Source organism: Symphalangus syndactylus, chromosome 20, assembly GCF_028878055.3.
Source record: "Symphalangus syndactylus isolate Jambi chromosome 20, NHGRI_mSymSyn1-v2.1_pri, whole genome shotgun sequence".
Taxonomy (NCBI): domain Eukaryota; kingdom Metazoa; phylum Chordata; class Mammalia; order Primates; family Hylobatidae; genus Symphalangus; species Symphalangus syndactylus.
The window spans coordinates 15,474,612-15,498,561 of record NC_072442.2 but is presented as its reverse complement, the minus strand read 5'-3'; the positions used below and the strand labels follow the sequence as shown (position 1 = coordinate 15,498,561).

The window sequence follows — 23,950 nt, the reverse complement described above, 5'->3', positions numbered from 1 at the left end:
ATGCTGGTCTGAAATTCCCAAGCTCAAGCAATCCTCCTGCCTTGGCCTCCCAAAGTGCTGGGATTAGAAGGATGAGACACTGCACACGGTCTATTTTTTTGTACTTTAAAGGAATAAAGGAAAAATAGTTTCTAAGAGATCTATCATTTGAATACATTCAATCTTCTGAAGTAGGATTTTTCCTCCCATTAGATAAAATCCTCTTGATTTCCAGAATTTGTGTTGTTCATATGTGCATATTTGTTTCTTTTTGGCATTAATGCTTTATTTATTTGTTTATTTCTTTATTTTTAAGAGACAGGATCTCACTCTGTCACCCAGGCTGGAGTGCAGTGGCACGATCATAGTTCACTGTAACCTTGAACTCCTGGACTCAGTAATACTTTATTCTCTCTTTTTGAAACAGGGTCTTACTGTGTCACCCAGGCTGGAGTACAGTGGCTCAATCTCAGCTTACTGCAACCTCTACCTCCTGGGTTCAAGCGATTCTCCTGCCTCAGCCTCTCGAGTAGCTGGGATTACAGGCATGTACCACCATGCCCAGCTAATTTTTGTATATTTTGTAGAGATGGGGTTTCACCATGTTGCTCAGGCTGGTCTCGAACTTTTGGACTCAAGTGATCTGCCTGCCTCGGCCTCCCAAAGTGCTGGGATTACAGGCATGAGCCACCATGGCTGGCCTACTTTATTCTTTAAAGGAAATTAAACCACAGAAATGGAATGACAGATATGTAACTTGTTGAATGGGTTTACAGTCTAATTATTTGGAAAAGCAGATATTTGAGTGTCAGCTTTCAACGTGTAGTTTAATACTTGAGTAGCACATAATAGATTTTCCCTCTGTTTTGCAGCTTAGCTTAGTAAATTGAAAGGAACTTGTGAATCAGTCACATGATTTAATGCAAAACTCCTTAGGAATAAATTAGGCTAGCTTTGTTTATGTTCAAGAATCATAATCTATAGTTCAGTACCATTTATATTCTCCCTTCCTTGATTACATACTATTGCCGTTTCTCTGTCTTCCTTATCTCCACTTTTTATTCCTTTTTACATTGCTAATAAAGAGAAAACAAGTATCAGAATCTCTGGGCTTGGATTTGTGGATTTTTAACAAACTCTTCAGGTGATTCAGATGTAAACCACTGTTTGAGAGCCACTGATATCTGGGAAAGGATACTACTGGAAAGACTATAAAGAAAGAAAAATCGTGGAAAATGATTGATTGATTTAAGGGGTGAAGGAGGAAACTAAGTCAAACTTTTCAAGCCTGACTTTTCTGCAAAGATTATCATTTTTAAAAATTTGAAAGGGAAGGCAAGACATGGTGGCTCATGCCTATAATCCCAGCACTTTGGGAGGCAAAGGCAGGAGGATTGCTTGAGCCAGGGGTTCAAGACCAGCCTGGGCAATACAGGGAGGCTCCTGCCCTACAAAAAAAATTTAGCCAGGTGTGGGGGTGCATGTCTGAACTCCCAGCTATTCAGGAGGTTGAGGTGAGAGGATTGCTTGAGCCCAGGAGTTCAAGGCTGCAGTGAGCCATGTTCACAACACTGCACTCCAGCCTGAGTGACAAAGCAAGAGTCTGTTTCTAAGAAAAAAAAGAATAAAACATTAATGCCAAAAATAAACACATACACACAACGCAAATTCTGGAGCCCCGAAAATCAAGAGATCTTTAGTAGGGGGAAAATATCCTACTTCAGTAGATTGAATGTATTCAAATGATAGGCCTCTTAAAAATGATTTTTCTTTTTTTCCTTTAAGGTACAAAAAACAGGCCAGGTACAGTGGCTCATTTCTGTAATCCTAGCATATTGGGAGGCCAAGGCAGGAGGATCGCTTGAGCCCAGGAGTTCCAGACCAGCCTGGGAACGTGGCAAGACCTTGTTTCTACAAAAAGTAAAATAAACAGTGCTTGGTGGTGTGCACCTATAGTTCCAGCTAGTCAGGAGGCTGAGGTGGGAGGATTGCTTGAGCCTGGAAGTTTGAGGCTGGAGTGAGCCAAGATCACACCACTGCACTGCAGCCTGGGCAACAGAGTAAGACCCGGGTGTTAGATAGACAGATAGATAGATAGATAGATAGATAGATAGATAGATAGATACATAGATACATAGATAGATAGCAAAGAGCATTAAATTTTTTTTATCTTGTTATATGTTCCACACCCATTTCTTTTATTTTTTGGTGGAGAGCTTATTTTTATGCCTATTATTAATGTTCCAAAATTGTTTGAAAGACTGAATGGAAAACTTTTAGGAAGTAGCTTACGCGTTGGAAAAATCTGGGTCAGGCAAATAAAGCGAAAGGTAAGATGGCCAAATCATGTATAAAAGGCTTTTAATGTTGAATATTTGATTTAACATTTGATTTAATGTTAGAATTTGGGCACTTTATCTTTTATGACTATTGCACTGAGAAAACAAAGGTTTATTTGATTCTTCTTTCAGCATTATATGTCTCATATTCTTGATTCTGAACTTGTTTTTACCAAAACTAAACTTCTGTTGTGTTAAAAATGGCTGATAGGTGAAGAGTGGTATATTTTATGACCTTTGGTTTACTATGTCTGGTGGTGTAATGCAAAATTAGTAAATGTGCTCTTCCTCTTTTCTGTAGGACGAGTGGCTGTAGGACAATTTCACCGGTCATTTCGGCGAGATAGTTTGTCTCCTTACTCCTACGTATCAACTCCATCCCACGACCACAGTACTTACCCTCTGAAAGGTTTAGATCGGATCCCAGTTCCTCGTAGAATATGGCAGAACTCCCTTGGAATGCACCCTGGACAAGTGGAGACATCTCCCACATTTTCAGATAAAGGGGTTCCATTTCCTGTACTCCAGAGGTTTCCAACTGAGGTTACCTATATGCTGCAGCCCAGCACCACATCTGTACATGTTCAACAAGGTCCTCAAACAATGGTCAGCTCCTCCCAAAAATATAGTAACTACACACCCTCAGCACAGTACTCGCAAGCCTACTATCCAACAGGTATGACAAATTCGGGTTCATGGCCTTCTATTTAAGGTTGTTTATAATGAGCATATATATATATTTTAAATGCATTTTAATGTCTATATGCTTTAACACAAACAGTAGGAATGTACATCTAAGAAATGGCAAAGATTTCTTAGCAGGAGATATTTTTAAACAATATATAAAATTTCATTGTATTTTTAAGGGTTGTGAAAAAATTGTTGGTCTATAAAGGTGTGTGTTGTTAATGAAACTTATATACTAAAAATGTGTCCTAGTTATGAAATTAAGGCTTAGTACCCCAAGGCCGGATGTGGTGGCCCACACCTGTTATCCCAGCACTTTGGGAGGCTGAGGTGGGTGGATCATTTCAGGTCAGGAGTTCGAGACCAGCCTAGCCAACATGGTGAAACCCCAGCTCTACTAAAAATACAAAAATTAGCCAGGCACGGTGACAGGTGCCCATAATCCCAGCTACTCAGGAGGCTGAGGCAAGAAAATTGCTTGAACCTGGGAGGCAGAGGTTGCAGTGAGTAGAGATCACTCCACAGCATTCCACCCTGGACGACAGAGTGAGACTGTCTCAAAAACAAAAAACAAAAAACCTTAGTACCCCAGAACCTTATTTTAACTCTGTACTTGGTGCTGTAGTTTTTTTTTAATATGTCTATTATATATTTAATATGGTTTAATCAAAGTGAGATTACTTCATAATGAAATCATTTAGTATCTCAGTAATGATATTTAATAAAAAAATATACTCTCTGAATATTAAATTCTTTAGTAAAAACCTGGTGAACAGTGGAATCTCCGCAGTGTTATTCCTAGGCAGCTAAGAACTGGGGAGTAGCAGAGAAAAGGAGAAACCTGACAATGACAACTGACCTGGAACTCAAGCAAGGGCATTGAGAACATGCTGGTAGATCCCAAGCCACTAATTGGGAATGCTTATGATAGTTACCATCTCTTTTGCTTCTTGGGGAAAAAAAAAAAAAAAATTGTGTTTTCTTCTTTTCTTTTCTTTCTTTTTTTTTTTTTTTTTTTTGAGATGGAGTTTGACTCTTGTTGCCCAGGCTGGAGTGCAATGGCGCAATCTTGGCTCACTGCAGCCTCCACCTCCTGGGTTCAAGCGATTCTCCTGCCTCAGCCTCCTGAGTAGCTGGGATTACAGGTGTCCATCACCACACCCAGCTAATTTTTTGTATTTTCAGTAGAGACGGGGTTTCGTCATGTTGGACAGGCTGGTCTCGAACTCCTGACCTCAGGTGATCCACCCACCTTGGCCTCCCAAAGTGCTGGGATTACGGGAGTGAGCCACCCTGCCTGGCCATTTTTTTTTCTTTTTTAATAGAAAACTTTTTGCAATATAATCTTACCATTTCACTCAAATGTATTTTCTTTTCTTTTCTTTTTTTTTTTTGAGATGGAGTCTTGCTCTGTTGCCAGGCTGGAATGCAGTAGCGCAATCTCGGCTCACCACAACCTCCACCTCCTTGGTTCCAGTGATTCTCCTGCCTCAGCCTCCTGAGTAGCTGGGACTACAGGCACCTGCCACCAATGCCCGGCTAATTTTTTTTTTTTTTTTTTTTTTTTTTTTATAGAGACAGGGTTTCACCATGTTGGCCAGGCTGGTCTCGAACTCCTGACCTCGTGATCCACCCTCCTCGGCCTCCCAAAGTGCTGAGATTACAGGTGTGAGCCACTGTGCCTGGCCTCAAATGTATTTTCAATTTTGCAAAAACACAATAGCAGTGGCATGTATTTCATCATGTGGTATGCTTTTTACACAATGATGAAATGAGGCAATAGAAATAAGACAAGGGTCAAAGCTTTCAGAAAAGACCAGAAAGAGAAGAAAGAGGGCATTCCAGAAAAGACCAGAAAGAGAAGAAAGGGGGCATTCCTTTGTCCTGTGAATTAATAATCTAGGATCTTTAATTTTTTCAGTTATGTAAATCTGGAAGCAATTTCTGGAGGTCTTTTGTTGGACCATTTCTCCCAGGCGGCACTAAAGGGAAAGCGAAAATATATATATATTTAAAGATATTTACTTAAAGTAGAAGAAATGTAAATTAGAAAAGGGAATGGAGTGGCCGGGCGCGGTGGCTCACGCCTGTAATCTCAGCACTTTGGGAGGCCGAGGCAGGCGGATCACGAGGTCAGGAGATCGAGACCATCCTGGCTAACACGGTGAAACCCTGTCTCTACTAAAAATACAAAAAAATTAGCTGGGTGTGGTGGCGGGCACCTGTAGTCCCAGCTACTGGGGAGGCTGAGGCAGGAGAATGGCGTGAACCCAGGAGGCGGAACTTGCAGTGAGCCGAGATTGCGCCACTGCACTCCAGCCTGGGCAACAGAGTGAGACCCCGTCTCAAAAAAAAAAAAAAAAAGGGAATGGAGTAATTTGTTGCCATTTAAAAATTATAAATCTGGGCCTGGCATGATGGCTTACACCTGTAATCCTAGCTCTTTGGGAGGATGAGGCGGGCGATTCACGAGGTCAGGAGTTGGAGACCAGCCTGATTAACATAGTGAAACCCCATCTCTACCAAAAAAATACAAAAATTAGCCAGGCATGGTGGCGGGTGCCTGTAATCCCAGCTACTCGGGAGGATGAGGCAGGAGAATCACTTGAATCCGGGAGGCGGAGGTTGTGGTGAGCCAAGATCACACCACTGCACTCCAGCCTGGGAGACAGAGCAGGACTCCGTCTCAAAAAAAAAAAAAAATATATATATATATCTATATATATATATAAATTTATATATAAATCTATATAAATATATATAAATCTATATATAAATCTATATAAATATATATAAATCTATATAAATATATAAATCTATATATATATATATATATATAAATCTGGGCAAGGGAGGCGAGCTGCCGCGGCGCCGCTGCCGCCGCCTCCCCTCCGCAAGCAGGGGCCGGACGACCCGGGTCCCGCACGCAGCCCTAGCCCGTACCTTGTCGTCAGGCCGCGAGGGCAGCGCTGGGAGGAGGCGGCTGGACCCAGCGAGCGCCCGCGCGCGCGCGTGTGCAGTGAGGGGGAAGCCGCCTGCCTGTCCCCTTCACCTTCCCTTCCCCCGCCCCCATCTCCCAACCGGGCCACGTGGACGTCCGCTGCCAAAATCAGTAAAAAGGAGCTCAACTCCAACCACTATAGGGCCGACGAGACCTCAGGAAAAAAAAAAAACCAGCAAGAAGCAATTGAACACATTGATGAAATCCAAAATGAAATAGACAGACTTAATGAACAAGCCAGTGAGGAGATTTTTGAAAGTAGAACAGAAATACAACAAACTCCGCCAACCATTTTTTTCGGAAGAGATCAGAATTGATCGCCAAAATCCCACATTTTTGGATAACAACATTTGTCAACCATCCACAAGTGTCTGCACTGCTTGGGGAGGAGGATGAAGAGGCACTGCATTATTTGACCAGAGTTGAAGTGACAGAATTCGAAGATATTAAATCAGGTTACGGAATAGATTTTTATTTTGATCAAAATCCTTACTTTGAAAATAAAGTTCTGTCCAAAGAATTTCATCTGAATGAGAGTGGTGATCCATCTTCAAAGTCCACTGAAATCAAATGGAAATCTGGAATGGATTTGACAAAGCGTTCAAGTCAAACGCAGAATAAAGCCGGCAGGAAGAGGCAGCATGAGGAACCAGGGAACTTCTTTACCTGGTTTACTGACCATTCTGATGCAGGTGCTGATGAATTAGGAGAGGTCATCAAAGATGATATTTGACCACACCCATTACAGTACTACTTGGTTCCCGATATGGATGATGAAGAAGGAGAAGAAGATGATGATGATGAAGAGGAGGAAGGATTAGAAGATACTGATTAGAAGGGAATGAGGAAGAAGATGAAGAAGATGAAGATGATGATGAAGGGGAGGAAGGAGAGAAGGATGAAGGAGAGGATGACTAATAGAACACTGATGGATTCTGACCTTCCTTTTTAAAAATTTTCTCCAGTCCCTGGGAGCAAGTTGCAGTTTTTTTTGGTTTTGTTTTGTTTGTTTTCCTCTTGTGCTCAGTCGCCCTGTTCTTGAGGTCTCTTTTCTCTACACCATGATTCTCAACTTATTTGGGGGAAATACCTTGAGCAGAATACAATGGGAAAAGAGTCTCTACCCCTTTCTGTTCGAAATTCATTTTTATCCCTTCTTGTCTGAACAAAAACTGTATGGAATCAACACTGCTGAGCTCTGTGGAAAAAAAGAAAAACCTCCTCCCTTCTCTCTGCTGGAAACTGGAGGGTGTGAGGCCCCTGTGTGGCAGTGCCCAGAATTCTAGCTTTTCTCCTCCTTTCTCTAGATGAAAACATTTAGCATTTACCAACATGTATCTGTCTACTTTCTCTTGTTAAAAAACAAAACAAAACAAAACAAAACTTAAAAAATGTGTTTATAGAATGTCAGCAAAGGGTGGGTTTGAGATGTTTGGGTGGGTTAAGTGGGCATTTTGACAACATGGCTTCTCCTTTTGCATGTTTAATTGTGATATTTGACAGACATCCTTTGCAGTTTGACACTTTTTAAAATAAATTCTCTACTAATGATGACTTGAGCCCTGCCACTCAATGGGAGAATCTGCAGAGCCTTTAGGATCTTATTTGGAATTGACATTCTCTATTGTAATTTTTATCCTGTTTATTTTTAAATTTTCTTTTTGTTTCACTGGAAAGGAAAGGTTTTAAAGGTTGAAAGTGGACAAGTTACTTTGTTACAATAAAACTAAATGTGTACACACAAAACAAAATTATAAATCTGGTGACTGTTCTATTTGTAATAGTACTATTAGTACTATTTTCTAGCTGCTAATATCCAACCATATACTTGTATCGTTGGCTCATTGTACCTAAATTTAGCAGTGAAAGGGATTATTTTCCCAAAATGTTTTAAGTTTAGTGATATTAAAATCATCTAGATTGAGTTTTATAGATTTTCAGAGCTGTTACTCTTTTGGTGAATGGTGTTGAAAAGAAAAGGAGGGAATTACATGAAGTAAGGATGATTTTGCACTTTTAATCATTTTGCCTACTAGAAATTTAAAAAAATTTTTTTACCATGTTACACAGAAAATGGTTAAGGCCTAATTTTTCCCCCAGATTTGCCCAGCTACTTCTTTGAAGAACCAAAATACATGTACAATCTTTGAAAACAAGATGGCCGGGTATGGTGGCTCACACCTGTAATCCCAGCAACTTGGGAGGCTGAGGTGGAGTATTGCTTGAGCCTAGGAGTTTGAGGCTGCAGTAAGCCATGATTGTGCCATTGCATTCCAGCCTGGAAAATGTATTCCAAGTTTCAAGCAATCCTCATGGAAATTACTGGCTCTAAATTTTATGAGAAGTACTCGTGTATTATTCACTAAAACCACTACAGATATTATAGTTAATATTTATTATAGAGCTGCTATTTGTTAAAATTATTATTAAATTTGGACATGCTGTTTTAAAAATATTTTATTTTAGCTTGATGTAAATTATAAATTGGGAGTTGTCTCCAAGTGTTTAAGGTAAGAATTAGGAAGGAGGCTTTAAAAAAAGAACAAGTAAGTGCTGCTGATGTTTTTATAGTATACAGGATATAGAGAATTTTGTGTTAGCTGAATTTTTGTTTTGTCTTCTTTAATAGGGATAATTGAAATAACTGTAAAGTTTCTGAGATTATGAGAATAAGAAATCTCATGATGACTTCTAGTACATAATGTGGGCAAAACTGCTTTGAACATTCTGAAGTACTTTGTAAATGAAAAGTTTTATCGTTAATACAAAAAACTTGCAATGGAAAAGAAAGTGCCATAAAAATACCCTAGAAATACTTAATTCCTCCAAGTTATGGGTGAAGGAAATAAAAAGTAGTGAGCAATTTAACCAATATTTAGTGAGTACTTATTTATGAAGAGTATTACAAATGACTTTACCAAAATTAAATAGAGTATCATTCTCACGAGGCAGGTGGGTCACTTAAGGCCAGGAGTTCCAGACCAGCCTGGCCAACATGGTGAAACCCAGTCTCTACTAAAAATAGAAAAATTAGCTGGGTGTGGTGGCAGCACCTGTAGTCCCAGCTACTTGGGGGCTGAGGTGGGAAGATTGCTTGAGCTCGGGAGTTTGAGGCTGCAGTGATCTGTGATTGTGCCATTGCAGGGCAAGACCTTGTCTCAAAAAAAAAAAAAGAAAAAAAGTTGTGTTATAAAAATAAACTTGGATCTGATCTTCAAATAATATAACCAGTAAATTTTGAATATTATAATATTTCATAAATTATTAATTTATCTAGTAAAGTCAAACATTGAAACTAAAAAGTTGCCATCAGACTAACTCATAAAATGACTCATTGGAATCATTTTTTTTTCTTTCTCACGTTAGAAGCAGACTGGAGTCATTTTTTATATTTGTTGTTCCTCCCTTGAAGTGTCAGTTTTCCATTCTTACCACTTCTTCAAAGGCAAAATTTTGTAGATCCAGCATTAGTTGACTCTTTTTATTCTTGCCTTATCTAGAATTCAATTTTTCCTCTGACGTTATTTTTGGCCTGCAACTGTAATTTAATTTTGCTCTTTTATGAAGAACTTCATTTTAAACCTTTTAATTTTACTTATTCTCCACTATATATTTGAACATACATTAAGAATATTCATCTTTATATATATAATCCTATATTGAGAATTGTTTTTCTTTAATGCTGAATAGACTCAAAATCAACTTTGCCTTTTTTTCAAAGTTTTAAACTCAAGGCAGTGATTAGTAAATTTGTAGCTACCCTTCATCTCTTTTTTTATTAACACATACTTATATAGTAATAACTATGACCAGGCAGTGTTCTTAGTACTCTTTAAATATTCACTCATTTAATCCTTATAATACTTTTATAAAATAGTGTAATTATCCTCATTTTATAGATGAGGAAACTGAGGCACAGCTAGGAAGCTGTGGGCTTGGAAACAAATCCAATCTGACTCAAGAGTCTGTTCTTTTGGCCACTGTGCTCGCCTGCCCCCCTGCCTGTCTGCCTGCCTCTCATGAAGAGGATCTTTTGTTTTTTAGCTTTGTTTTTCTTTTGAGATCATTTTTTCTGGTATATCTCTTCCTCAGAGTTAGTTCTTCCCAGATAGGGTGGACAAGAGCAATTGGTAGGGGAATCTACCTTTGTATGCTGCTGGTGGCATTGGGATTGCTCTGGGTTATTGACTCACCCTGTCCAAGTAGAGAGAATGTACTCCAATTGCTAGAGTGGGAGGTTCAGCCTAGGGGCTCTGGGGAGTGGGGCTGCCTCTAATTCATTTCTGTATCCCCCTACACCTAGCATAGTGCTTGCTGTAATGGGCCCTGAGTAAATAATTTATTGAATGGAATGAACTAGTTCTAGTCCCAGGTTTGCAGTTAATCATTGGATATGAACTTCAGTGGATTATATCATGTTATGTGGCCTCATTTCCCTTTCTATGAAGTGGCCTTAATAGTTTGAGTGAGGAATTAAATAAATTAATATATGTGAATAGGCTTTGTAAAATTTAAACACTATTTACATGTAAAGGATCAAGTGTTTTAAAAGCTGTGTTTATTTTTATTTTTATTATTTTTTAAGAGACAAGGTCTCACTTTCTCACCAGACTGGAGTGCAGTGGCATGATCATAGTTCACTGCAGCCTGAACTCCTGGGCTCAAGCTATCCTCCCACTTCAGCTTCCCAAGTAGCTAGGACTACAGGCACACACCACCATGCCCAGCTAATTAAAACACTTTTTTTTTTTTTTTTTTTTGGTACAGCTAGGGTCTTGCTTTGTTGCCCAGACTGTTCTCAAGCTCTTGGCCTCAAGTGATCCCCCTGCTTAGCCTCCTGAGTTGCTGGGATTACAGGCATGAGCTACTGTACCTGTCCAACAGCTGTCTTTTAAATGGTCCTAGAAGGCTGGGCACAGTGTTACTTCCAGCACGTTGGGAGGCCAAGGCAGGCAGATCACTTGAGGTCAGGAGTTTGAGACCAGCCTGGCCAACATGGTGAAACCCCATCTCTACTAAAAATCCAAAAAAAATTAGCCAGGCATGGTGGCGCACACCTGTAGTCCCAGCTACTTGGGAGGCTGAGGCAGGACAATCACTTGAACCCAGGAGGCCGAGGCTGCAGTGAGCTGAGATGGTGCCGCTGCACTCCAGCCTGGGCAACAGATCAAGACCCTGTCTCAAAAAAGTAAATAAGCCTAGATATTAACACTTTAAAGGCTAAATAACAGAATTTATAAGAATATATGCTTTCCCCCAAGGTACACGTGATATTTTTAATTTTTATTAGAAAATATATATCTGGCCAGGAATGGTGGCTCATGCCTGTAGCCCAGCACCTTCAGAGGCCGAAAGGCAAGAGGATTGCTTGAAGCCAGGAGTTCGAGACCAGCCTGGGCAACAGAGCAAGACTGTGTCTCAAAAAAAAGAAAGAAAAGGAAAGAAAAAGAAAAAGAAAATATCTATCCATTTTGGCATGCAGTTCTAGGTTAAAAACATATGTATATGTGTGTATATATATGTGTATATATATATGTATCTCCTATCATTTAAGATTTTTCTGAATTGGCCCTTGGGCAAAAAGAGTTACTGATTATTGTTTTAAAGTACATTTAAATTCTATAGGTGTGATCTTTAGGCTTCTAATCCTACATTAATGTACATAAATATAGAATATAGAATTATAAGAGCTTTTTGGTGCTGTTACTCCTGTTCTCAGGCAGTCTGTATTGCTTCTCTGAAAATACTTGATTTTGTGCTTATGGAAAAGAGGCACTTAGCACCAGGAAGCTCTCTCTCTCCTCTGCCAGGAGAAACTAAGCAAAAATACAATCATATTTACCTTTTTAAAAAATTGTGAAAAAAATATACATAACATAAAACTTAACCACTTTAACTATTTTTCAGGGTGCTGTTTTGCAGCATTAAGTACATTCACCATCACCACTGTCTATCTCCAGAACTTTTTCATCTTCCCCAACCGAAACTCTGTACCTGCTAACCACTAACTCCCCATTAGAGAATGCCAACCTGTCCCTGAGGTGGAGAGGTTGTCCCTAGCAACCACTGTTCTATTTTCTGTCTCTATGAGTTTGACTATTCTAAATATCTCATATAAGTGGAATCATATATTTAATATATAAATTTACCATCTTTTTTTTTTGAGACAGAGTCTCACTCTGTCACCTAGGCTGGAGTGCAGTGGTGCGATCTCGGCTGACTGCAACCTCCGCCTCCCGGGTTCAAGTGATTCTCCTGCCTCAGCCTCCGGAGTAGCTGGGGCTACAGGTGTGCGCCACCACACCCGGCTAATTTGTGTATTTTTAGTAGTGATGGGGTTTCACCATGTTGGTCAGGCTGGTCTCGAACTCCTGACCTCGTGATCCGCCTGCCTTGGCCTCCCAAAGTGCTGGGATTACAGATGTGAGCCACTGCACCCATCCAAATTTACCACCTTAACCATTTTTAAAGATACAATTCGTTGGGTCCGGGCACGGTGGCTCACGCCTGTAATCCCAACACTTTGGGAGGCCGAGGTGGGCAGATCACGACGTCAGGAGATCGAGACCATCCTGGCTAACACAGTGAAACCCCGTCTCTACTAAAAATACAAAAAATTAGCTGGGCGAGGTGGCGGGCACCTGTAGTCCCAGCTACTCGGGAGGCTGAGGCAGGAGAATGGCGTGAACCCAGGGGGGCAGAGCCTGCAGTGAGCCAAGATCACCCCACTGCACTCCAGCCTGGGCGACAGCGAGACTCTGTCTCAAAAAAAAAAAAAATATATATATATATATATATATATATATATATATATATACACAATTCATTGACACTACTTACATTCACAATATTATGCAACCCTCACCATTGTTTCCAAAACTTTTCATCACCCAAATGAAACTTGGTACCCGTTAAGCAATAGTTTCCCCCAACCCCTGGTAATCTCTAATTTATTTTTTGTTTTTATGAATTTGACTTTTCTAGGAACCTTACATGAGGAATCGTATAATATTTGTCCTTTTGTGACTGGCTTATTTCACTTAATGTCTTTAAGATTCATCTATATTGTAGTATGTGTCAGAATTTTCTTCCTTTTAAAGGCTGGATAATATTCCATTGTATATGTGTAACACATTTTGTTCATCCACTCATCTGTTGATGGATACTGAGTTGCTTCCATCTTTTGGCTGTTGTAAATTTTGCTATGTTGGACATGGGTGTACAGATATCTTTTCAAATGCCTGCTTTCACTTTGGGGTATAAACTCAGAAGACCTTTTCTTTACCTCACCATAAATGAGGAGATACTGGGGTTCTAGTTGCTATAGGAACTTATCTTGAAATTAAATATACTATTATGATGTTTTTTCTTTTGAGCATTTATATTATTGGGTATTTTCTCACTGTTGACATTATACTATTCTGGAGTAGATTCAAATTCAAAATATTTTAATTCTATATTTGAATCACTTCCATAGGATAAAGTATATTAACTTGTTTGCCTCACCTATTGCGGGAGCAATAATTTTTAGTAACTCTGGCTTAACATTTTTTTAATTACTTAGAAATTTTTTGAAAATGTCATTAATGCCTATATTTATATCTGAAATGGAATTCTTTTAATTATTTTCAGTTTTTCTTTCTACATGGAATTTAATGCCTCAACTGAACACTGCCTTCAGGAAGACACTGAAAGTTCTTTGTGCAGATGAATGTATCTTAGGACATAGTGATAAACTAAGTTTTATAAATGTCAGTGCTTTCATAATGCACAGTAGCTTATTTTTTCATATACTAGGCACATAGTCAAATTTCTATGCCTAGGTTTTCATATTCAGTAAACTTACTTTACTTTGTTCTATTTTGTTGACTATACAAAATAGGACTACAGTGGTAAGGAATAGCCACTGAGGAATCTTTTTGGAGTACAATCTATTCAAGTCCTCATTTTCTTCATACAGGTTCTGTTTTACTTTCCATTTGTTACTGGATACTTCAAAGAACATTTACTTTTTTGCTGTTTCCTGAGTTACTAACTCAGCTATCAAGCTATCAAAAATATATTAACATATTCTCTGTTATATATTGTAGTTTATTTCTCTGAGAAATTTATTTTAAAGTACATTTTTACACCTATTCAAAATGTGTAACCAATGGAGTCAGAAACTTCCAAACAATAAAGCTAATACCTTTTATTGATTTATCTGTAATGAAACACAGCTTTTTGGTACCCCAATGGAATGGACCTGCAGCTCCCAAGTCTTTCTCTACCGCTAGGTGGCTAGATTTTCCTTAGCTGCTATAACTCTAGGGGAAAAAACTTTTTTTTTTTTTTTTCCCTTCCTGAGTTTTGGCAAGCTCCACAGATCCTGCTTGGTGTTTAGCTATTTGGATTCAATTTATTTTCTAGGATATTTGTGCTGTCAGATACTTTGGGAAATCAAATTCAAATCCGAAACATTTAAAATATATATTTGAATAACCTTCAAAGGATCAAATCTAAGAACCTGTTCAGCTAACCTGTATTGGAAATGATAACAGCTTGAATTTTATGACGCAATCTTAGTAATATATGGCCTTTTAAAGTCACTGAAATTGTTAAAAAAAAAAGTCATCCAAAAAATAACCTTTATTTTCTCAAAGAGAAAATATTTATTTCTAGTATATCTTCATGAACTTCTGATGTTTTAAAAATCAATAGTCATGGAGAAATAGGGAAGCATTTCGGTTATTTTTTAAAAATTCTTAGGTCAATTTACCTTTAAAGATTAAATAATGAGATTAGTAATTTTATTAGCACACTCAAAACATGAAAAATGTGGACATAAAAAGGGAGAGTTGCCACCTTATTGATAAAGACACCTTTAAAGATATTCGGCAAGTAGAATTCTAGTAAAACTACAAATGTTACATTTCAGGAAGAGAGTTTAGCTTAGGGAATTATTGTGAGATATATATATATATATAAATTTTTTTTGTACATAGAGTCTTACTCTGTCACCCAGGCTGGAGTGCAGTGGCACAATCATGGCTCACTGCAGCCTCTACCTCCTAGGCTCATGTGATCCTCCCACCTGAGCCTCCTGAGTAGCTGGGACTACAAACATGTGCCACCAAGCCTGGGTGATTTTTGTATTTTTTGTAGAGATGGGGTTTCACTGTGTTGCCGAGGCTGGTCTCAAACTCCTGGGCTGAAAGGATTCACCTGCCTCAGCCTCCCAAAGTGCCGGGACTACAGGAGTGAGCCACCACGCCTCGCTGTATTGTGGTATATCAAAGAGCGTGTGCTTTGGAGTTTAATTACTGACTCTGTCACTTCCAGCTTTGTGACTTTTGGCAAATTACTTAATATTACTGAGCTTTAGTTTGCTTGTTTTGTAAAGGCAATATATGTAAAGCATTTACTACTGTGCCTGGAACAGGGTAGGTGCTCAATATACATCATCCTCTGTTTAATCCACAGTTGTGATATTAATAACTGATTCTCACTTATACTGGAGAGTCTCTACAAAAAAGCAGACTCAACCTATTATTAAGACTGCATCTGTAAGTAACTTTGCTAGTACCAACAGTTCAATTTTTTCAGTGTCCTGACTATAAAGGGAAAGTTTTGAAAATGTGTTTCTTCAGTGAAAATAATAGCAGCTAACACTTATTCTTTGCTTACTGTGTACCAGTACGCTTCTAAGTTCTTTATGGATATTAGCTCATTTATATCACAACAACCACCATATTTGGTAGGTTCTATTATTCTGTTATTATCTCTATTTTAATAGGATGCCGAAACCGAGGTACACAGAGATTAACCATGCTCAAATTTACACTGGGCTGTAAACCCAGGCTGGTGGAGCTGGGCTCCAAAACCAGGCAGTCTGGCTCTATGATCTGCATTCCTAACCACTTGCCTAAATTATTAAAACATTTTTGTATACATTTCTACTGGATGCATTGTTTAATGGTGGAACATTTGGAGAATATTTGACAGTTATTTTACTCTTTTAAAACACTCCACCCTCCAAATAGTTTTTACTGTTGAAATGATTGAAATACTTATTTTGGAATTTCAATATATTCCTCTATTTTCAATAAAATGAAATTACTTTCAATAAGAATATATGTTTGATTAAAAAGGCAACAAAATGCTTAGGTATTAAAGAAATCATTTATAAAAATAGACATCAGACATGACCCTTTTAAAGACCTTTAAAATTATTTTGTTACTGTGTTGTTCTCAATAAATAACACCACCTAATTGGACTAAATATTTTGTTAGACATACAAAGGAAGTTCTTCAAATTTGGATTTCTTTCCATGTTGAAAGAGGGGAGCTCCTTGAATGCTATAGAAATGTATTGTGGTTGATGGCTTTCTGTGTTTGAATTCGTTCCAGCTGTGCTACAGTGCTGTTCTCCTACCCACATGGATGCTCTAAGTAGTTGTGTCACTCCCACTGCCTCTTCCTATGCACACTGCAACTACTTCCAGGTAAGATTCTTGCAACTGTGGCCATGCTCTGCGCTTCATGTGCAATTTTATCGATCTTGTAAAATTTCCAAGTGTAATTTTATATTAATGAGTAACCAGAAGTAAGCTGTGGATTAATGGGCTTTGTTTTCTCAATTCTTAAAAAAAAAAAAGAGAATTAATATAAATAATATCTCAGAATTCTTCTAGGCCAGAACTGTTCAATATAGTAGCCACTAGCCACATGTGGCTATTTAAGCTAATTAAAATTAAATGAAATTTAAAAATTCTTCAGTTATACTAGTCACATTTCAAGTACTCAATAGTCTCATATGGTTATTTAAATTAAAATTAAATTGATTTAAAAATTATTCCATACTTAAAGTAGACACATTTTGAGTGCTCAGTAGTTTCATATGGCTTATGGGTACTGAATTATACAGCACAGATCCAGAACATTCCCATCATTGCTGAAAGTTATTTTAAACAGTGATGTTCTGGATTTTTCCAAGGTAAAATGAATACCAGATAAACGCTACAAGTATATAAGTCACCAAATGACAGATTCTTCCAAGATGATACAGATAATTAGATTTTTCTTTTTAAGGAGAAAGGAGAAAAATGTCAAAAATGAGAAATTTAAGTGGTGGCCCCCTTCATCCATAGCCCCTATGTTGTAAACACCATAGCGGTTCAGTATCCCTTAATCAAAATGCTTGGGGCCAGGAGTGTTTCAGATTTTGGATTTTTTCAGATTTTGGAATATTTCCAAAAACATAATGAGATATCTTGGGGGTATGACCCGAGTCTAAACATAAAATCTAATTATGTTTCATATATACCTTATACACATAGTTTAAAGGTAATTTCATACAATCTTTTTAGTAACTGTTCATGAAACAAAGTTTGTGTTAAGTGCTTTTGTGCTGAAATTTTCCACTTGTGGTGTCATGCCAGCACTCAAAAAGTTTCAGGTTTTGGAGTATTTGAGATTTTAGAATTTTGGATTAAGGATGCTCAACTTTTACTTTAAATATCTTCTCATTATTTCTTAGGAGAAACTTGCTTGGAGTTAAATGTTTTATATAGCTATTTTAAGGATACTTTTAAATTCCATGCTTTGTATTTTTATGCTATAACTGCCAAAGATTGGAATTGTGTGTTTGCCTTGGATAATCATCTAGCCAAGATAGTTTCAAGATAGTCTCAGTTCTTAAGAGAATATCTTACTAGTGGCATTAGGGTACTCAAAAGAACATTCCTTTTTTTTTTTTTTTGGAGAAAATCTACATAGGAAGTCAAATTATAATCAGGTTGTTGTTTGAAGACTATAGAATGAGATCAAGGGGACTTAGCTGGCCACTTTTCATGGCTGATATGATCAAGCATGATATCCCAGCCCATTCATCTTCATTGGAGGGACATACCTATCCCACAGTTAGATGCTCTTGTTTGTGGGTCCAGGCACTCTCTTCTCTGGATCATGCTGGAGATACTATGATAGTGTTTATATCTTGATTATGTTGTGTGCTAAATAAAACATTTTTATAAAGACCTTTTCTTGTTATAGAGACAATATATGGCCATGTATGGTGGGTCATGCCTTATAATCCCAGCTCTTTGGGAGGCCATGGTGGGAGGATTGTTTGAGGCCAGGAAATTGAGATGAGCCTGGGTAACATAGTGAGTGAGACCCTATCTCTTAAAAAAAAAAAAAAGAAAGAAAGGAAGGAAGGAAGAAGGAAGGAAGGGAGGGAGGGAGGGAGAGAGAAAAGGTGGGTTAGTTGGGTGTAGTGGTGCATGCACCTTTCATCCTAGCTTGGGAGGCTGAGGTGGGAGGATCAAGCGATCCCCCCACCTTGAGGAGTTTGAAGAGTTTGAGGCTATAGTGAGCTGTGATTGTGCCACTGTATTCCAGCCTGTGCAACACAGTGAGACCCTGTCTCAAAAAAAAAAAAAAAAATCTGCCAGGCGTGGTGGCTCACGCCTGTAATCCCAGCACCACTTTGGGAGGCTGACGTGGGTGGATCACTTGAGTTCAGGAGTTTAAGACCAGCCTGGCCAACATGGCAAAACCCTGTCTCTACTAAAAGTACAAAAATTAGCTGGGCATGGTGGTGGGCGCTTGTAATCCCAGCTACTCAGGAGGCTGAGGCAGGAGAATCGCCTGAACCTGGGAGGCGGAGGTTGCAGTGAGCCAAGATCGTGCCATTGCACTCCAGCCTGGGTGACAAAAGTGAAACTCCGTCTCAAAAACAAAACAAAAAATTAAAAAAAGAAGACAATACGTGTTCATCATAGGAAAATAGCAATAAGCACACATAAAATTTTGAAATAGAAAAATGGGAAAGTGTTTCAGATTCCATCCTGAAAATAAATGCAGTTGGTTTAGTTGGACTGTAGGTATGGGTGAGAGTGTGCGTGCACAGTCAGTACACCGTAATGTTTAAGAGCAAGAGCTCTTGAGTACGGCAAACCTAGGCTTGAAACCTGGCTCTGTCAGTTATTTCATTGTAACTTTGGGTAAATTAGGAAGTTTCTGGACCTCAGTTTTATCTTTTGAAATGGAGATTATCACATTTCACAGGGCTCTTTTGAAGGTTGGATGAAATCTATATAAAGCACTTTGCATGTGCTTGGCACATAGTAATAACTCAATAAATGTGCTATTGGCTATAGTCACTTAGTGCTTATATCATTTGAATTTACATTATTTGGCATTAGTGGCCTTCTGAAAATCTTTGACAATCTTTGTTAATGATTGTGTTTAGCAACATCAACTCACTGCATACTTTCTTGAATCATAACTCTTCTGTATTTTAAGTTTATAATCTGATATAATCAGCAAACATTTATTGAATGCCTACTCCGTGTGAAGCTCTTCATTGTGCAACATCAATTCATGACATGTTTTATTTAATCATTCTTCTGTATTTTATGTTCACAGATCTTTATCACCAAACATGTATTAAGTGCCTACTCTCTGCAAAGCAGTATATATAAGAGAATATATCTTAAAGATGAAAATCTAAAAGCAACAGCCATTTTAGTCTATTGCTTTGTTATTAAAAATAAATAATCCCAGGAAATAAAGGACATTTGATATTCCATCAAATTTTCCCCATATTATTTGGAACAGAATATTAGTACCGCTCCCTGAATCTGTAGAAGGATCAGTAGACTTGTGAGCATCCTGTGTTTGAAATTTCCTTACTGCATTCCTAAAACAGTATATGACAGATACAAATTAAGTTTTTGTCTGTCAGCCTTTATGGAAGAATTTGGTGTACAGATGCTTTATCAGCAAATAGGTATTTGGGTACTATAGCTTTTGATTTTGTATAGTTTAGCCCTAAGAATTATTGACCCATTGGAGTATTAAACTTAGCAGAGTGGTTGACATGTAGTATATACTAAGTAAATGCTAACAGTAGATTTGAAGCTACTCTTGCTGAAAAGTAGATTAGTGTCTAGGTTTTCTTAGTGATCTTTAAGTTTAATCTATTTATGTTTAGCACTCATCAGCCTAAATACTGTAGCTTTCCTCCTTAATCTCATATTTGATTTTCTATCAAAACAGTTATATTTTTTCTTTTCCCAGAATCCTTCAATGCAGTCCTCCTATCCAGTTGAATTTTTGACTTCCAATTGGCCCTGCAGTACTACTGATGAAAATAAAAAGGCGGAAGTAAACCTAGAGGCTGTCTTTCAGATAGTAGATGAGTTGCATTCCTCCCCTAAATTGGAGATGGTAAAGGTGGAGCCTGTTGAGAATCCGTGCCCAACATCTCAATCTTATGGAGGCCAACACATTCTAGCTAATTCTAACAACAGCAATCCATGTTCTGCAAGTCAGGCTAGCCAGCTGGAGCCACTTACTCCTGTAGGCTCAGATATTATGTCTTCTGTGGTTGGAACAGAACAAGCAGTTGCCTGCTCTCTACCACAGTCACCTGAGTACATCTATACCATCCACACAGCTCAGCCTGTTGAAAATAGCACAATACAGGAATCTGCAGCCATCCAGCTAGCTCATGTCGAACTGAAGGAGCACCTAAATCATAATCCATCTCCATCTTCAGTAGTATTTGTGCAGGAAGGGCCACCATTCAGCATACACCAGGTAAGGGGGCAAAGAAAAAAATGCTAATAAAGCTCAAAGTACCTAGTACTTCTGCTAAAGACTATTCTAGTGGAGAGTTTGTTCAGATTTTATTTGGGTTTAATACCAGTTCATTATGGTCTCCAGGAGGATCATGTCCCAGTGGTTCTGCACAAAAGATTCAGAAAGAAGTCACCTTGGGCCGGGCGCGGTGGCTCACGCTTGTAATCCCAGCACTTTGGGAGGCCGAGGCGGGCGGATCACGAGGTCAGGAGATCGAGACCAAGGTGAAACCCCGTCTCTACTAAAAATACAAAAAATTAGCCGGGCGTGGTGGCGGACGCCTGTAGTCCCAGCTACTCGGAGAGGCTGAGGCAGGAGAATGGCGTGAACCTGGGAGGCGGAGTTTGCAGTGAGCCGAGACTGCGCCACTGCACTCCAGCCTGGGTGAAAGAGCGAGACTCCGTCTCAAAAAAAAAAAAAAAAAAAAAAAAAAGAAGTCACCTTAACCCTTAAGCATCGTCTCACTATATTATGCATGGTCTGAAGTCAACCTCTAAAGAGAGGTTGTCTAATTGAGCACTGTGGTATGAAGCTTATTTTCATGCTATAAACATCCCTTGAGTTTTTGCTTCCTATCTTAATTTGGATAGATTAGATATGCCTGGCTGATAATTCTATTACCCAGGAGGGATGGTTTATTTGACAGATACTATGATGACTTCTCTAGCCATTTGTAGCATGGAGGTAAGGAGATGGTTGGAAGTCTTTTCTAACTTTATTACAGCATCATTGAACTGTAACTTGTGAGCATACTGTGTTTGAATTTCCTTACTAATATCTGCACTCCTAAAGCAGAAGGTAAAGGCTAATTCCTTTATTGCTACTAGTTTATTACAAGAAAATTAATAAACTTTAATTCTGAATAATTAGTAAGAATAATTCATCAAAAGTACATCCACAGAAACAAAGTCAAATAGCACGTTCTCATTTTATAAGAGGAAGCTAAATAATGTGTACACACTGGACATACAATGTGGAATAATAGACACTGGTGACATGGAAGGGTGGGAGAGTGGGAGGGGGAACAGAGATGAGAAATTACTTAGTGGGTACACTGTACACTATTCACTCAAAGCCCAGACTTCACCACTATGCAGTATATCCATGTAACAAAACTGTACCTGTACCTCTTAAAATAATACCAAAAAAATCCAAATTAAAAAGAATTTTTTGGAGTCTCTCTCTGTCACCTAGGCTGGAGTGCAATGGTGCAATCTCAGCTCACTGCAGCCTCCACCTCCTGGGTTCAAACGATTCTCCTGCCTCAGCCTCCCAAGTAACTGGGATTACAGGCGTGCCACCATGCCCAGCTAATTTTTGTATTTTTAGTAGAGACGGGGTTCCACCATGTTGACCAGGCTGGTCTTGAACTCCTGACCTCAGGTGATCCACCTGCCTTGGCCTCCCACAGTGCTGGGATTACAGGCATGAGCCACTGTGCTTGGCCCCAAATTAAAATCTTTTTTTGTGTTAATTAAGTATTTTTTCCTACTTTTAATTTTTTTCTTGATCTCAGCCTGATATGTATATGTATATTTTTTCCATTTTGGATTTTTTCTTTAATAGGACTGAAACTCTCTTCATTGTTAGAAAGTCCCAAGATAACTTTTGGCAGGTTTTTGTTTTTTGCAGCCTTTTTAAGCTCTATTTTTAGATCCAAATGTCTTAAATTTATATCACCTCTTTTTTTTTTAGCCTGACTGTCGAGATCTAGTATATTGTGTTAAGATAATATTGTAAATTCAGTAGACAAAATATAGGCCCATTATGGTTTGTTGTTGTTGTTGTTTTGAGATGGAGTCTCGCTCTGTTGCTCAGGCTGGAGTGCAGTAGTGCAATCTTGGCTCACTGCAACCTCCACCTCCTGGGTTCAAGGAATCCTTCTGCCTCAGCCTCCTGAGTAACCAGGATTACAGGTGTGTGCCACCAGGCCAGCTACTTTTTTGTATTTTTAGTAGAGACAGGGTTTCACCATGTTGGCTGGTGTTGAACTCCTGACCTAAGGTGATCCGCCCACCTCGGCCTCCCAAAGTGCTGGGATTACAGGCGTGAGCCACTGCACCTGGCCCCATTATGTTTTAAATATATTTGTAGAACACAGAATTTGTCTTTGTTCCTTCATAGTCACATCTGAAATATTTCAGATCTTAAAACTGCACTAGTACACGGTAACTTTTTCATTAACAAATATATCTTGGCCAGGCACAGTGGCTCACGCCTGTAATCCTAGCACTTTGGGAGGCCAAGGCGGATGGATCACGAGGTCAGGAGATCGAGACCATCCTGGCTAACACGGCGAAACCCTGTCTCTACAAAAATACAAAAAATTAGCCGGGTGTGGTGGCAGGTGCCTGTAGTCCCAGCTACTTGGGAGGCTGAGGCAGGAGAATGGCATGAACCCAGGAGGTGGAGCTTGCAGCAAGCTGAGATCGCGCCACTGCACTCCAGCCTGGGCGACAGAGCGAGACTCCGTCTCAAAAAAAAAAGTATATATGTGTATATATATATATATATGTGTGTGTGTATATATATATATGTGTGTGTATATATATGTGTGTGTATATATACACGTATATATGTGTATATATACGTGTATATATACACACACACATATGTATATAAAGCTGTGTTTTAAACTTTTAACTTTATTTCATTATATAATTTTATTTTAAATTAAATTCATAAAGAAATAGAGTGTTTCAGAAGTTGGTCAACTTGACAAAGGGATTTACATTCCAAAGAAAATTTAGGAACTCTAAGAAAGGCTAGGCACAGTAGCTTATGCCTGTAATTCTAGAACCTTTGGAAGCTGAGGTGGGAGGATCGCTTGAACCCAGGAAGTCCAGACCGGCCTGGGCAACATAGTGAGACTCTATCCCTACAAAAACATTTTAAAAATTAGCTTGGTGTGGTGGCACACACCTGTGTCCTAGGTACTTGGGAGGCTGAGGTGGGAGGATAGCTTGAGCCTGGGAGGTCAAGGCTGCAGTGAGCCATGATCACACCACTACACTCCAGCCTGGGCAACAGAATGAGACCCTGTCTCAAAGAAAGAAATTTGTATTTTATAAACAGGGCAGATATAGATTTTATAGGGGCTAAAGCTTATGCAATTTTGAGGGCCTCTTTAAGAGAAAGAATACAAAATTAGTAAAATAAAGTATCCACATCCCACTGAAACCATCTAACAGGATCATGCCTATGGCCATTCCAACAGGAGAGGAAGTCTGATAGAACATATTCTACAGAGAAAAAAGATGGTTTTAACCAATCATGGTGAAACTATCTTACTTTTGGTCAGGTGTGGTGGCTCACG

At 38.8% G+C, this 23,950-nt stretch overlaps 1 protein-coding gene and 1 pseudogene across 1 annotated transcript in view; both read left to right on the top strand.

Annotated features, from left to right (window-relative positions):
• HSF5 (heat shock transcription factor 5) overlaps window positions 1-23,950 on the top strand; it is a 69,896-nt gene that overhangs the window by 6,291 nt on the left and 39,655 nt on the right. Inside the window, exons 2-4 of the mRNA XM_055258555.2 lie at window positions 2,620-2,994; window positions 16,396-16,490; window positions 20,071-20,592. Coding sequence (XP_055114530.1) covers window positions 2,620-2,994; window positions 16,396-16,490; window positions 20,071-20,592 — 992 coding nt within the window. The remainder of the gene's footprint in view (window positions 1-2,619; window positions 2,995-16,395; window positions 16,491-20,070; window positions 20,593-23,950) is intronic.
• Window positions 3,893-7,579, top strand: LOC129470502 (protein SET-like; annotated as a pseudogene).